Here is a 16,703-nt window from a genome sequence, read left to right as displayed (position 1 = left end):
GGTTCCTTGACTCCCTCCGAAGCGACTAAATGCTGCTTTTAGGGAAAATAATGTTTTATTATAAGTTGATAGTGGCATCTTTCATAAGAGGCATGTAAGAATTTGACTATCCAACTCAGTTATATCACTTATTATATATTAAAAAAAAATTCAATTATATTTTTATCACCTACCATGTGACCTTGGATTTTTATTATTATAAATTATATATTAAATAATCGTAATATTTTTTCAAAAGAATTAAAAATCTTACATTGACTTGTGAAAGTATTAAGCCAATTTTTTTTTTAATCTTTTTTTATTTTGGGATTAAAAGCCAATATTTTAATTTAATCCATGCCCATTTAAATACATAATTAAAATATAAACAATGTTCGAAGCCTATCTTGCACCCAAATATACCAAATATCAGCTTCCCATAAGTAGAGGTAACGAATCTTTGTATACAATTTTGTGCTGTTATATTTCCTTTTTTATAGAAAAAGTTATTGATATTTACATTTGAGTGCACTATTGTGAATGATCATATCTCCATGGAATTTTGAATAGTTTGTCTTGAAGGAAAATTGAAGAGAATTATATCTTTGTATTGTCTTCTTCCTTAAAGGTCAGCTTTGCTGGCTAGAGCATCATAGGCTCTCTACTACAGATGACTTAAAAGAATCAAAAGTTATTGAGGAAATACCAACTAGATTACCATAAATAAATAAAAATTGATAAAAAAGAAAAAGAAAAAGAAAAAGAGAATCTTAGGTAGACTTTCATTTAGTGACTCACATTCGATTGGTCACCTTTGTGTAAATCTTACTGTAAAGACAAAATTATAGAAGACAAAATTATAGAAGAAGAGGCTTCTAGACACAAAGGTAGAATCATAGAATATGGTTACGTGCACGCTAGTGACAACCTTATGAAAATAACTTTTCAATACCTGTGACGAAGAAGACAACAGTGGGTTGTTGAGTTTTTTTTTTTTCTTCCATAGATAGGGCCAATGGTTCCAAAAAAAAAAAAAAGAAAGAAACTACAAACAATTACCAGTCAAGTAATTCTCAATGGGTGTGTTGTTGAAGAGTCTTGAAGACCTATTTGTACCAATTGGTGACCGTGAGGTCTACTTTGTCAATGTTCAGAAGTAAATCCCCTCATGAACCTGTGGTGGAGGGAAATAGGATCCTCTCTCTCACCTTTTCATTCATGTCACCACGTATTTAGGAAAGGGATCCACCTCTGAACATCAAACAAAATCATCTGAAGTCGTGGTGGAGGGATGTGGATAAAGAAAGACCTGAAATCAGGACCCCACTTTTTATAATGTGGTGCCCACTAACCCAACATTCAAGTATTCTGTTCAAGGGTTCAGATGTTTGTAGTTGAGAACCTTAAAAATTGAGAACAAACGGGATAGAGCACAAGTGACCCGAAATTCTGAACTAGTAGATTCAGATTCCTATGCATCTGGTTTGTCTTAAGAGGAAGGAAGGGGGTAGGGGATTAATGGCTAATTAGTTACCAAACATAATTTCCAATAAAACCACTTTTCAAGTTTCATATCCTAATTACCGTTGGAGAATCTGGCTGTCCCACAGAAGAAGATTTTGAAACGTCCAAAATTGCAGGAGCTTCTTCCAAACAACTATGAGTATCATCACTTGCCATCCCAATGATCATCTTCTGTACTTCCTCATGTGTATATATGTGGATCTTTGATACAATATTACAGAACTCGCTGCCAAATACAAGGGAATAAATGGCTCAACTCGCTTAAAGAAGATAACCAACAGAACAATTCATCAAGGAAATAATGGGGATGCTTACTGCCAAGGTTCATCTCCAACAACCATCATATCATTTTCGCTGTCCGTGTAAAGTACCTGCCACCCTTTCTTAGGATCGCGTAGAAGGCCTTCCATGGCAAACAGCCGCTCTAACTCACTCAGCAGATCATCATAGCTATTCATTCTTGAGAGATCAATAGCCCTTCCAACTAGATTTCCTTGCTTGTGAACCTTCACTCAGTTTATTTACCATCAGATCAGAAACAACATAGGAAAAGTAACTAATATCTGACTGTGCCGCCGTAACTGCTTACCTTCGTGCAACTCCTCCTACTGGAGCTCTGTCGGGTGGGACTAAGCCTTTCCCCGGCCAAGTAAAACCCAAACAGTTTACAGCCAGTGGAAGTCTCATCCCAAGTTTCGGACTTCTGGTTTTTGGCATCTGTGTCAAAAGTAGCCTGAGCAGCTAAGCTGCCAGTTGACTTCTGCTCTTCTGATGCATTATGTGAACCTGGAATATATTCTTCATCCCTTGTACAACCAGGATACCTTTTCTGGAAGGAAGGCATGTTGAATTGGAGATTCTCTCTGTGGAAACTAGCCATTAAAGGATGCACCACAGGATTGTGGCTTGGAACATATGTGTCATTAAATGGCATATACATGCTTCTGGCATTGGAAGAAAATGGGTATATCACTGGGTTGGCCCCCTGATGCATGTTGAACATGTTGCAACCATGACCAATCTTTTCCCAAGCACTAAGGTTGGCCTCAACTCTTCCATGCGGGGATGGCAAGGGGCGTATTTCTTGACCTTGCAAGACCTTCTGGAATCCCTGGGATTCCGCAAAGCCTGTGTAAGTAGAGGATTGTTTTCTCATAAAATCACTGTTTATAGCCTGCTCTAACCGAGTTGACATTTGGCTTGCAGGATTGTTCATCTCAAAGTTCACTGCCAGGTTAACCTTTCCACCACCAGATACTGGTGGTATGATATCAACGTTTTCTTGACCTTGCAAGACCTTAGAGGATCTTACAGATTCATCAAAGTTCAAAAAGCCACTCCCTCCTGCTGCAACATAAAATAGAAGTTGAATATATTCCAAGTCAAAGACAAATACAGATGCAATAAGCATTCTACTGTTCTACTCTTTGATGGAAGAATACCAATTATAGGGATGTCAGGTGACGTTAACGGTGGACTGCTACGAAATTTCTTCAACCTGGGGGTAGGTGGAACATTCAAGGTTGGCAGAGACATGGAGGGCTCAATCTCCCATGGAGAAACTCGTTGATGATGTTCTCTTGCAATATCTTCATCCCATCTAACCTGTTTGTATGCAGTCACAAAGAAGTTCAAAGTAAATAAGCCACAAGGTGTTTCAGAATATCCAAGCTAGCTTTTGATTTACGACAAGTTTAAATAATCATAAAAGTTTTTCAGAGACAGGCCTCAAGGTATGTATTACTTTTAGATCCCTTGCAATCCAGTAGAAATAAGTTGTTCTTTTCTTTTCTACGGCAGTAAGAAAGAACCGAAAGCAAGTCAGCTGACCACTAGTGGATTAGGATCTCAAGGCTGGGCTTTTGGAAAATGGCTTCATTGTGAAGTTTGACTTCTATAATAAAGTGAGCATTTAAGGGTACATGTTTATCAACTGTTATGAACAGTGAAAACTGAACAGAACTGTACTCTTATCTCCCATTCTCTTTGGGTGCTCAAGGAATTAGAGTTTTACTTTCCATGTCTTACAATGGATTTGTTAACCCTCTTGGTCTACGCACAAGGCTCAGTTACTCAAATGGAATTGACAAGTAAAAGAGCAATACTGGTAAATAACCAGCCTCTGCACGTTGTTATGACAGCTAATGAATTTTAACAACATAGAGATGGAATCAAGTAATATTCTCACATCACAATATGAATCATTGAAAGATATCATCAGATCTTTCTAGTTACTATCTAACAACAAATTAAGGATTCATGATGAGATGTGTCAGTCGAAAGTTCACATTTGTAAAATGGAAGATGGCTGACTATTTTCAGGACCATACAATATATTTACTTTGAAATGATTGGACTATTTAGTTACAAAACAAAAGGTTATAATCATTCTAGATGATTGTAAATAGACAAATAGAATTATCCAAGGGTGGCAGTGGTCATTAAAGGCCCTCCACCTCATGGTATCCTCAACAACAGGACGGGAAAGTTTTGTGATTCATTTCCTATATAGCTATGACATTATAAACTACTTAATGCCAGATTAAGTTGAGAGAACTAGAAAAATAATGATAACTCTAATTTTAAATTATGTTGGCCTAGGAGATTCATTATTATACAGTAACATCCTAAACACTAGCATAGGCATATAGTAGATATGACAGCAGCAAGTAGCACATATCTGATAGTTGAATTATCTTTTAACAACTGCCATAAACATAGTAAGTGTAAAATGCTTTAAAGTCTGCTACTCTTGGTGACTTAAGCAAAGAATGGATAAAACAAGATTATGGAGAAGTTACAAGAGACATACCATTAAACATCTCCATTTTGAATCAGGCCACCTGTGAGGGTCACCATCACTCATGCCAGTCACTACACCACTGCATCTGCATCCCAAAAAATATTTATATCATGACTATTCAAATTCTTTCGTATAATGATTATGCACACATGGTTGGTCAGTGAATATAACCACACTATGACAAACCTTCTCTCCGCTGTGTCTTCCATCTCGAACCTCATTTTAAACCTTGTCCCAATAGACACTGGACTGGTGATACTTTTTATATATTTTTGGTAAGGAATGACAAACTCTGCTGGACTTCCCCTGCATTTTAGCATTTTGATGTGAATGAGATGTGTCAATAAATGAGGAATGATGGCAAAATAAATATCTTAAAGTCCTTCCTTGTCGTTACAGCACCATAAGGGTGACTCTCTAGAAAGAAAATGAAAATAGTGGTGCAGGCAAATGTTTGAATCTCTCTGTCTACTTCTTTTAAGAAAAATCAGCCATTGTTGTAACAGGGTGTATGGGTTACTTATATTGATTGTGAGAAAAACATGGTCCTCTACACTTCTAGTGGATGTCATATAAGGCTAAATCTTGTGATGTTGATATGCTCCAGCTCCAGAGAATTCTTTTAGGAAAGCTTTTTACCATTGAAAATCTAGAAAGCATTGATATATTAATGATTTGCATTCCTTGTAAAGTCCTTGTAAAGTTATAATTAGTTCACACCCTTCCCACATCTTTCAAAATAGTATTATTGTATTTACCTTGGACAGCCACATACACATAGAGTTAGAGCCACAGAGAGAGAGAGAGAGAGTGGCATCATTCTCAAATTGGTAGCAACTCAAATTTATCAAGCCAACAAGAAAATAAACAGAGCTGCTCAAATTAGTTTTCTGATTCTTTTTCAAGAACTTCTTTTTGAGTGATTGCTTAGATAATTCCTGGCATAGGTTCAAAATATATAACCACATGATCAATGGCATCTCATATCATATGATGCCATGCTTCTCTATGTTAAAGAGCAGGAAAAAAGTGAATCAAAGAAACATCCTTTGGGTCTTGGTGATTTAAAAAACAAACCTTTCGCTCTTGTTAAATGGAAGAAAGTTCACAAGCTGAAAAAGTACGCCTAGGGTTCTGAGTCTTAGGAGAGTTGAGGCCTGCATGGCCAAATCAAGACAATAATTTCTAACTAATATCGGCAATCCTTCTACTTCAAGTGCTCCGGAAGAAGTACCTTTGGAGAGTCTAATCTTTCAATCCATCACTAGAAAAGGGGGTCCTGCATCTGGAGATACATAATCAGAAACAGGGAACCTAGGTGCAAAGGTATTCAATTGTCCCTAGGAGTAGGAGATGGTCAGGAGATAACTTCTCCTTGGATTGATCAGTGTTACTGTGGACTTATGTCAGTCCCAACTTGAGATCCACCACTATGTTGACCTCAAAAACCAATCCTATAGGTATTATCAGGTCAACTTTGATTCAGAGCTTCTGTGCTGAAACTGATGTCCAGCATCCGGCAGAAACAAAAATAAGCAGAAGCAATCAGCAATATTTGAGCACGGAAGGAAGATCTCCAACACCCAAAGGCCATACTGTAGGACTTAATAAGGAGGTATAAAGCTTTTGGTTGAGAATTCTAATATTTCTTAAAAGGGCTAATGGCCTAACCCCAAAAGCATCTCATTTAGCACTAAAATCTCCATTTCCCTTCAGAAATCTGGAAACCGTAACTAGAATTGAGATCTTATTCAAAGAGAAAGATATCAAGTATCTGGAGTTTCTTTTTGTAACCCATACAGATGATCCGATCCGCAAGGACCATGATTGAGAATTGTTTGATCGTCTTTCTCTGAGGAAGAAGCGAAACATAATCAACTTGAATTCGAGAATCCAGCAGAAACAAAAATAGACCAAAGCAATCAGCAATGATTGAGCAAGGGAGGAAGATCTACAACACCCAAGGAAATACTGTAGGACTTAATAAGGAGGTATAAGCTTTTTGTGGAGAATTCTAGTATTTCTTAAAGGGCTAATGGCTTAAAGCATCTCATTTAGCACTAAAAATCTCCATTCCATTCAGGAATCTTTTAAGTCTTGCCCACTAAACTAATTTAATATTTTAAATATTATGATATTTGTTTCAAAAGCTAATGTTGCAACTAACTAATCAAATTGCAAGTCACTATTAATCCAACCAAATGCACAATTGGCAACTCATCAAATACCAAATCAGTCTTCTTCTTCTTTTTTTGTTTCCTTTATTTCTCATTTTTGTTGTTGTGTGTTTTGGATTTGGGGGGGGGGGGGAGAGGAGTGGTACAGACCACAGCACTCTAGACTTAAAAGTTAAGACTAACACTTGGTCATCATTAGCTTAATGGTTGATGATCTGAATGTCCAACCACCTAAAGGCAAATATCCATAAGATCAATGGTTTTGTCCAGAAAGTCCAGAACAAGAGAAAGGGAGTTGAATCCTACCAACACATAGTGAGCAGGCGTCAGATCCAAAAAAAGCACTCCTTGGCCAGAAAAGGTTAACAACAGGTCTTTATGGGTGGCAAGTAAGCCAAAAGTTGGAACATGCAACCCAAGGTTTTGCTGCACTACATTTACTATGATAAGATCAACGCTCCAGAACCATTAACTATCATACTTATCATGTTCTTGAAGCTCCAATTCCAGTTCAAAATATGGTGACAGGCTTCTTATTACTTCTATTTTCCTCTTTTTAACATGCTGCATTGTTCTCCAATAACTATATTCCTCAAAGAAGATACATTCATCACTACTTTCAAGTTTCGAGCAATCGATGATTATTATAGAATTAGCAAGCATAATCTCCTGGCCTTACAGAGATATTTTGTATGCACAGTTGCTAACAATGATTTGTGGGTTTTCCCCAGGGATAAAATTGTTACAGTACATGGCTAGGTTAAATCTATAAATAGCCTAAGAGGGACCAAAAGTTTTCAGCATTAAACCAATGCAAGGGTTTGAAAACAGACTCTGAGGACCGGGTAGCATGAGTATTTCTCGAAGCAGAGTATGACAGGAATGCTTTTGCAAACTTTTCTCTTTGATAAATGTCTATTTGATGGCTTTTTTGTCTCTTGGAAGAACCAAAAAGTCATATGATTCTGCTCTTTTTCTAGCTTCCACTTTCCTTCAAGTCTTATTTTCATTAACTCTACGATTTCTCTTCTACTGAAGCAGTGTCTCAGTCAGTCTTATTCACGATAGTTAAGGAGGTTAGAAACAAAATTTGAGATGGCAGAATTTGACTAATCATTGGTTTGCAAAGAACCAAAGCTAGATAATCGGCGATTACCACGTTCTACATTCAAGAAGAGAATCCTACCAGTCTGTTGGAGGTGGTCCAGGAAGATACATGATTGTTATCCTTCTGTGTTTTGTCAAAATTCAATGCTTGCCAAACTTGACAATTTGGTACCTTTCCATGAGCAACCATGACAGCTAAATTCTTACAAATTGACAGACAAACTGCAAAAGAATGATCCATTTCTGTTCCATTTCAAGTTCTCAAACTCCATTATTGCCACTGACATGCTTGTGACTAGTGTAGAAATTATTAGGTATCGCAGGAGAAAAAAGACCTGATACTTTTGAGTAGTTCAAGTATTGAAGAGTTTGACTATAAGATATTTTAGAGCAATACCTTGGGCTGTAGAACACGTGAAAGATGGTCTTGGCGGAGATTGCATTAGCAACTGTGGAAAGAACATTAAGATGCACATTATGGTTCCCAGGAATTGGATTAGGAGAACCATTTCTAGGACGACTAGCTCTTCGAACTCCCAACCTCAGTTCTCCATTTTCACCCCTACAAAACTGTAGTCTAAGCAGAAAGAATTTTAACATATCACACGGAAGCAAAAGTTCAAGATACGTTAAGTTGCACATACCTCAGAAAGAGCACCGCGTCACCTGAAACAAGATTCTTTTGGCTTACAAACGTACTCCATCCAGTGGTGAGAAGATGCCGCCGAGGCTGACCTGAAACGTCAACATAATATTGTAGGAACTTTCTTTCTTGAAGCCTAATGCATTTAACACCTATCCTACCAAACACACCTCTGTAAATATGTCTAAATCTCCATTCAACTCCATGAAGGTCCTTGGCAATGAGCTCCTGGGAGGGCCTTTGCTGTTTATAATCCTGCAGTGCGGAAAATTGTCTAGTTTAGAGTGAACTATACCAAGAGCAACCCAACTTAACCGATGATCGTCCGAGAAAAGTGACAAAGATAAAAAGCTCACCAAGGGTGGGAAGCAGTCCTCCGCAGCTCTACGTGGGACAGAGAAACCACCATGAGTGCTAGTATCAGAAGCTGTTAGTGTTTTACAGAACATATGAGGGGTCGATTTGCAGGGCACAGGTCCATTCCCCTGCTCAACCCCCACCTCGTCTTCCAGGCACTGGTCCTCTAGATTCTTATCTGCCAACTGAGAAATACCCACGATTTAACAGCAATATTTTTCTTTTTTTCCCAGAACCCAAATCAGGTTTAACAAACTCAATAGAAGTGGAGTCATGAATGACGCAATACTGCTATACAAGAAAGAATTCGATCCAATTCATCAGGTTTCTTTCACATGTTATCACGATAGACAAAAGTAGCCCATGCATACAACAGCATACACACAAAAAGCTGTTCTGCAAACATATCATACCTCTGGTTGAGGAAACAAGGTCACCTGTGTATAGACCTCATCATTCTCTTTATTGGCCTGCACCCAAGCACATAAATGAAAATAAAACTAAAGAAACAGGGAGAGAGAGAGAGAATTGTCAAGAAAATACATGGAATTCAATTTGAAAAGAGAAAACCCAGTACTTACAAGTAGTTGGACATTAACGACCCTGCAGAATATCTGAGGCTGGAGATTATAAGTGGGCATTTCTAAACATGGGAAAGGTGAGGAAGCACAAGCCTGCTCCAAGTGACCTTGAGGGAAGTAGACGACAACACTCCCTTTCTTGGGCAGCGATGTGTGAGGACCAGCACATGCATGCCATAGCTCCAAGTAGATTGAAGAAGTTACAGGAGAAGCAGAAGAAGTTGAAGAACAAGAAGACGATGATGAAGAAGAAAAAGAACAAATAACGCCGCCGGTCTTGTCGTGATCTCCATAGCATGCACTCTTTCCCCCCTCTTTCACTGCCTGGTTCAGGTCAATTTCCATGAACACCTAAATTGTTCACTTAAGCACACGAAGGTAGAAAGCGAAAGAAGAATAAAAATGATTCCAAGGTGAAGAAGAGGAAAGGAAAGACAGTATGAGGAGCTTGAAACCGAGGTGAAAAGAGGAAGCTAAAGCACGAGAGACGAAATTATAGCAGGGAATTCAATTAAAGTACCCACTGCACTTTAATCTTCAAACATTAGAAAAATTAAGATGGAAAGGGTAGCAAATGATAACAAGAAAGATTCTTCCCCCATTCATAGTAGTGGGCAGAGGAAGCAGAAGCAGAAACAGAAACAGAGGAGGTACTAGATAATTGCCATTCAAGCACAGAAACAGAAGGCAAAAAGCCAATGCTGGTTGTGGGTTTTGGACATAGACTAACGTTATAAATCTGTGAGTGTGTGCGTGAGAGAGAGAGGGAGAGAGGCAGAGAGGGAGAGAGAGAGAAGGGGGGACAGCCTGAGACAGAACAGAACCCACACCCCCCACTGCCCCACCCTTTGCTCTGCCTTTTCTCTTTTTTTCTCTCTCTCCTTTTTCTCTTTTGTGTTTTTCCTTTTTATCTTTGTTTCTCTCTTACTTGGCTTTGGTTGTGGATTGTGGAAGAGTGGGAAGAAACAGGGATCACCACCCATCCCGACAAAAATAGGTTTTCAACACCACCACCAAGGAAACCAAGTGGCATCGTTAGCCTTTGAAATCAATCAAATTTACACGAAAGAAATAAAATTAAAAATTCAATCTTTTTGCTTTATTTTTTCTCTCTCTCTTCTTGTTTGCTATACAGATATCAAACCCACACTGACCCACATAAGCAGAAGAAGACATTATTGAAAAGCAAGTAAAAATAAAAATAGAGCTTAAAAGTGGAGTAATGTTTGGTCACTTTGTCATTGATACAGTGGCTGTCTGCTTTCTTTTTCAGTTAAACGCTTCATTGCTTTGAGAGTGGTGAGAGCGAGAGAGAGAGAGAGCACAGAAGATGAAACTGAGTGGGAGACTCTTTAATTATTATAAATCAGATGAGTGAGTAAATGAGAAAGAGTTCTACCAAAAAAAAAAAGTAAGAGAGAGAGAGAGAGCAAGAGAGGGTGCTGTTTTGGTGGGGGCCTGAACTTTGGCTGCGAATGAGAGACGAAGTCTTTTGTTGGTAGACTCCAATGTCTTCTTTTTTTTTTTTTTTTTTTTGAAGAGACTCCAATGTCTGAGAATCGCTCTTCCACTCACGTAGACAATTCGTAGATGTAGAGAGAGAGAGAAATGTATTGTTACCCATCAATGGCGATGGGCCTGCGCTTTTGGTGCCAATATGCCATCCTTTGCTTCACTCTTCCTTTTTCGAATACCCAACCCTGCAAATAACACGCTTTCTCTCTCTCTCTTGCTTGCTGCTCTTTTACACATTGACATTGGGATCCTCCACAAAAACTTGCTCTTCTTGTTCTCCGAGTCATAAATATCTCTCTCTCCAACACTGTTTGTGTTTCAGTAATTGAGTGGTGGTGACTTCTCTCTCTCCTTCCCCGCCTCCTCCGCGGAATAATAAAAGCTGTTAATCCTCCCTCTTTTACGGAGAAGTATCAAAACTCAAAAATGATTGCAGAGATTGGTTAAAAATTAGGGTTTTAGTTCTATGGAACTGGGTCAAGTGATACCGGTCACAATCTAACACCAATATTGATTCTAATGCATAATGAATCATATCAGTCCTCGTCAGGGTCCCTAATCCTTTTACCCGATTCGTATAGGGTGCAATCGATTGAGAAACCATTTATCTGTGAAGACTAGATTATAGGAAAAATATTAGTTTTTGTTTATTAAATCAACTTTATCTAGAGCACTTTTGTTTGTTTTGTTACTTTTATTGTCCCCACATGCAAACCCTTTTGATTAGTTGCGTTGATGATGATCTACATGATCCAACAAACAAAGATTTGGCACACGAGTTGGTAGCAGAGAATTATAAAACTCCTTCAATGACATTATCTTCTTGAATTTCTAAAATCAAATATCAATTAAAAGTATCAACCTCCATTAAATCAGCTAACAGTTTTGGGTTTCAATTCTCTTAATGGAATTGGACCCTACAGAACCCAGATTCAATGTTTCTGGAAAACCCAAAATATTTTCACTTCCTGTATAGATTTGTCAAGTAATGAATTGACATGGCTAGTCAAATTTATGTATGTGAGAGCATTTGGGTAGCAAACTAAATTTCTGGGCCCCAACCATGTTCAGGTTTCCCAATAGAATCCCCATTATTCTAATGAAGACTTTAGGCTGTCCCTGGTGCTATGGTCTGTGTAACCATGCTCATTGCCTTCTGTCTCACAGCTCTCTGTTTCTCTCTCTTTCTTTTAGATAAAACCCATCTCATCTTCCATAATGGGATATAGACCATTCTAACAGGTGGGCCTTTTGTTGTTGCAGAGAGTAGTTTATATTGGTACCAGCTTGGTCTCCTTGCTTTCTAAGGTTCACTATCTGGATTCAACAACTACTTGCTAAATTTGTCCTTCTCTCCACCCTCACTGCTAATCTGGCACTTTGATGCTTATGCTTTTAATTAGACAGACAGAAAAAGAAACAAAAACAGACAAAAGCATAAGAAAAAACTCTTAAAACGAAATGAGAAAATTATAATTATCTTGAAGAGAAGTCTCGTGAAGGAGAGAAAGGTAGGAGAAAGAAGGAGAGAGAGAGAGAGAGAGGGGAACTATGATGGGTAGCTGCCAATGTCAGGAGAAAAGCCCTCGAGATTCAAGCCGGTTCTTCCTTCAATTCACTGCTTCTGGGTCTACTGATCAGAATTCCAGTGAGCCTGAGCAGGTACTATCCATTCTCACTGTTTGGTTGAAAATCACTACTCGGTGAAACAACACCACCCTCATCACTCATCTTAAATCACTTTCATTGTTTGTTTGTGACTGAAAAATTGGATTGGATGGTCAATTCCAAACTGTCTGTTTCTCTGTGACTTTGTATGTTGTGGGGTTGGTTTTCTCTGATTCCTTTCCCCCCGCTTTCATCGTATGTACCTTTTCTTTCACTATATTTTTCTCTTTCCTTCTCTGCAACCCAATTCTCTTTCACCCTGAAACGAATACTAATAATGTCATGGCAATATCAGATACTTAGATGCTAAGTTTCTATTATATTAGATGAACCTTTAAGCTTTTGTGGGCCTCATTAATGGAGGGAGCAAATGGTATCCCAATGATTACAAAAGCTCGTTGGATTAGGGCATCTTAAGAATTATTTCAGTTCAAATGCTTACGAAAGCTAGTACTTAGAAATTTTCCCTTTAAAGATAAAAAAGCCTTTATCTCTATAGTCAGTCCATGGTCATGATTAATACATAGAAAATAAACACCATTGCAAAAGCAATGGAATCATAATTAAAGGAAATGGTATATGTGTTTTTTTCTCTCCTAACTCAATAAAACGACCAACTTGCCCTTCCCATCACATCGATATTGTACCTACCTTGTGTCTGTAAAGAACCACACTATGAACGTATCTCATCCCACCCGGCCCCATGGTCAAAACCAGCCGACCACCTGCTTAAGTAAAGGAGTAGCGTAGCGTGCCCAACCTTTCTCTTCGTATAAAAATCAAAACCTACCTGATGATATAGTTGAAGTGCACATTAAACTCGTTCGTATGAACCTCAAATTCAATAAAATAATAATAAATTAAACAAAATGTAAGCTGAAGAGTCCAAATTATTCCTGACAGAATTTCTATAAGCTTCACTCAAGCAATTTGCACGGCCGTTCAACTACCACCATCTTATTTCTATTTTTGTTAACTTTACATTTTGTCAAATCTCTTTTTTGGTAAATATTTTTTGTCAAAATCATGAATGGAAATTTGATCAAAAGCATTGGACCTAAGAGCATACGTCTATGGAGGTCCATCCATTAATCTATTGTGGGCCAGGCTTGAAAGTGACACATATGGCTAAATGGGCCGGCACACAACACTTGATAAAAAAAGGTTGTCAGGTTCACACTTCATCTATTTACTTAAACAGAAAACAAAAGAATCTTCAGATTATTTCTTTTCTTGTGGTTACCTCTTCTAGTAGGGTACCAAGGGGTTTCATACACGGTTTTGGTATTGAAACAGTTAATCAATTTATTAATTTAAATTATATATATGTAAAGAACAGGTACCTTCTAAAGATGTAGTCGAGGTACGTATAAATTGGTCTAGGAAAACTTGTGTATATATGGGTATTGAATTATGGTCTAGTTTGGATCGTGACCCAGATGAGATTTATAAATAGAAATAAAAATAAACATAAAATGATGTGGAAAGATGTATTTAAAATTAAGCTTTACATTTATCATAATGAACACGACTGTTTGGTACATGGAAAAACTTAGTTTGGGAGTGGTCATTTTCTTATCCACTTCAAATTAAGGGTGACAATGGCACAATAAAGGCTTGGAGGTAGTGGATAGTTTTTAACTTTTATAATGAATTAATGAGGTAATCCTTAAGGATCCCCAGTTCATGAAGTAGGCCAAACTGTCCCCTTTGTAGAAGTTTGACATGTTGGGTAAAATATCAACCAAAAAAAATATAACAAAATTGTCTCTGTCTTCACTATAAGGATAAGAAATATTAATTAGGTTGGTTGCCATAATTCTATTTATCTCAAATTAAATCTAATTTTTTTTGGGGGAAAAGGTTTGAATCCGTGCGTCTTCTCTGAGAGATGAGGTTCTTAATCATTCTACTAACCCTCCATTTTACACTTAGAAGTCTTTCCTCTACCCCACCCTGCCCCAAAAAAAAAAAAAACCCACTTGGGAAGATAAAATTTGAAAGCATTTCCACAAGTGGTCCATGGGCTAATTCCAATTGTCAAGGTCTTTAAGTGGTCCATGGACCATGGGCACGTACTTGGTTTCCTGGGCCTGAAACTGCCCAGAAGACATTCTTGTCTTTTTGTCTGTTGTGTTGGAAGGTATTACTAATTTTGGTTAACAAGGAATTTGAGGCATTTGAAGGGTTTTCTAGTCTCTCACTCTCTGGATGTTACTAGTTAGAGAATTCGATCTACACGCTGCCTGTGTATGTTCATGTCTTTTACATAAGCCATTAACAAAGATTATTTAAGGAAAGAGAAAAGAAATCCCACTTATTTTAATAAAAAAAAAAGATAAGAGATGAGAGAGACTCAGAGACCCCTGAGAAGACCTGAAACTTATTAATCAATCTTCTTGATCTTTTCATTTTTTTCCGTTATTTAAAATTTTTCATTCAAAGATATGGGCTTGGTGGGCTGAAACTCAGTCGTCACCTACACCTGGGCTTGGACTTGGGCCTGAAGCAGTTGGGTCATTTTCAGTTGGCCTTTTATTTCCAACCTTATTAGCATTGTTGACAAAGCGACAGTCCTTTCTGATCTCTCCTTGGTCACCTGTTAAGGGGTTGTTTTCAGAGAGCAAAAGCAGAGCTCTTGAGAATTGCTGGTGAAAGTAGTCATTATCAGAAGCCATCTTCTCTACAAAAGGAGCAGTTCTTGGATCAGAAACCAGTTGCTGGTCTACTAGCAATAGTCCTTTCTGAGCCAAAAGGTTCTTGTAGTACATGTTGTCAAGAATCATTGGTGTTTCAAGATCGTTTCTTGCATACTGGACTGACGTTGGGTCTGGGTTTTGTGTAGGGCACCTCCTTCTCAAGCGCTCGCCGTACTCCGAAGCCATCGTGGGATCGATATCGGGATATAATCTAGCTACGAGGTTCATGCAATGCACTCTACCCACCGAGTGAGCTCCTGGCCATAACAACACCACATATGTAATCAGCTACGCATTAAAAGATCGTTGCATGTTAAAATCTAGCTATTAGGAAGAGAATCCGGGTCTTCTACTTGTCAAAATAAAGATTTGTGCTCTCTCCACACCTCTCCACTACACAATCGAGTTAGGCCCAATGTAGAACCCATAGAGGGTCATATCTCTGGTTCATTTTGTAAGCATTCAAAGGTAGATTTTACCCCTATTGTGTGGTGAAGAAGTGTGAGAGAAACACAGACCTCAACCCTGAGAGAGAATCCATCTAGACTCGAAGGAAGAAGGTAGTCAAATTAATATTAGCACTTGCACATGATTACATCAGATGTGAGATTTTCCTTTTGCATGAAATCATATTGTTTTTTTCTTTTTCTGGGGGTTCAAAACATGAAATCAAATTTTCTTGAACCATGAAGATACAAACATACCTAGTAAGGCAACTGTTCCTTCCGCATCAATTCCAATAGAATTGAATCGTGAAAGCACAAGTGAGATATTGTCATCATGGTTGGGAATGAAATCCAAGAGGTCTGCAACATAACTTTCTGTTGAATCCCTTCGACCGGTTTTCATCTCTATTTGTGGCCCCCCTAGCTGTGACATGAGCACCAGATGAATCTCTGTATCACTGTATGTATGTGTGTGTATGTGTGCATGCATGGTTGCTTATTTTGTTAATCTTAATGGAAGCAGTTAGGGTAGATTTAGCTAACCATGACAACACCATCTCTTGCAGAGAGAGCTACAATATCTGCGCATGAAACCGTGAGAGGACATTCATTTTCAAGGGCAGCTTTAATCGTATCTATATATTTGAAATTTCTCATCCCAAAGCTCCTATTCGATGTCTTCTCTGATATCATGCCGTTCTTTGTATCCAGCAAAAGTGAGGCATCACAAGACTGCATTAACAAACAACAACTTAGTTTGATTCAAATGGTTTAAGCCCACTAATAGTGCTAGCTCTAATATAAATATAAGTTCATGCTACCTTAACGATGCAGTCATGGAAAATATTTCTGACCCATGAAACGGCAGTGTTGCCATGCTTATTATACAGTAAGGTTACTTGTTCTTTGATGATCTCTTCGGCTCTAGGGCAGCTGTCTTCGTAATAGTTTAACTGAAGATCACAATCACCTGAACAAGATAAGAGATAAGTTAGCCCATGAAATTAAATACACGTTTAATCTGATCTAATTTCAAGTTTACCTGAATGTAACAGTAAGAGCAAAGCTAGTAGTAACAGAAGAGCTGAGGTTGGAAGTGAGTGATTGTTGCACTGGGCCATTATCTTCTCCTTGGTTTCTTCTCAGAGACCTTTGATCGAACAGCTTCTTGTTTTGAAGTGATCACAATGTACATGTGAATCGT

The 16,703-nt window shown here is 38.1% G+C and overlaps 2 protein-coding genes across 3 annotated transcripts; both read right to left on the bottom strand.

Moving 5' to 3' along the window:
- Positions 1-1,267: 1,267 nt before the first annotated feature.
- On the bottom strand, positions 1,268-10,001 carry ARF4 (auxin response factor 4). 2 transcript variants are annotated; one of them, XM_089158242.1, is made up of 12 exons: positions 9,172-10,001; positions 9,004-9,060; positions 8,590-8,775; positions 8,404-8,488; positions 8,235-8,325; positions 7,988-8,152; positions 4,493-4,612; positions 4,316-4,391; positions 2,946-3,108; positions 2,093-2,850; positions 1,819-2,009; positions 1,268-1,729 (listed from the first exon to the last, which is right to left on the bottom strand). In XM_089158242.1, the coding sequence occupies exons 1-12, from the start codon at positions 9,514-9,516 to the stop codon at positions 1,549-1,551; spliced, it is 2,418 nt and encodes an 805-aa protein (XP_089014368.1). In that variant the 5' UTR covers positions 9,517-10,001; the 3' UTR covers positions 1,268-1,548. The 2 variants fall into 2 exon arrangements, with proteins under 2 accessions (XP_089014368.1, XP_089014374.1); XM_089158248.1 differs by having other exon boundaries at positions 2,093-2,847.
- Positions 10,002-14,503: 4,502 nt separating this feature from the next.
- Positions 14,504-16,703, bottom strand: LOC149027025 (Peroxidase superfamily protein). Its single transcript, XM_089146288.1, has 5 exons — positions 16,542-16,703; positions 16,321-16,469; positions 16,043-16,231; positions 15,758-15,923; positions 14,504-15,310 (listed from the first exon to the last, which is right to left on the bottom strand). The coding sequence occupies exons 1-5, from the start codon at positions 16,618-16,620 to the stop codon at positions 14,823-14,825; spliced, it is 1,071 nt and encodes a 356-aa protein (XP_089002414.1). The 5' UTR covers positions 16,621-16,703; the 3' UTR covers positions 14,504-14,822.

Source organism: Hakea prostrata, chromosome 1 (assembly GCF_041222555.1).
Source record: "Hakea prostrata isolate BN-2017 chromosome 1, UWA_Hpros_2, whole genome shotgun sequence".
Taxonomy (NCBI): Eukaryota; Viridiplantae; Streptophyta; class Magnoliopsida; order Proteales; family Proteaceae; genus Hakea; species Hakea prostrata.
Note: the sequence above shows the minus strand (reverse complement) of the source record. Positions and strands in the feature narration are given on the sequence as shown.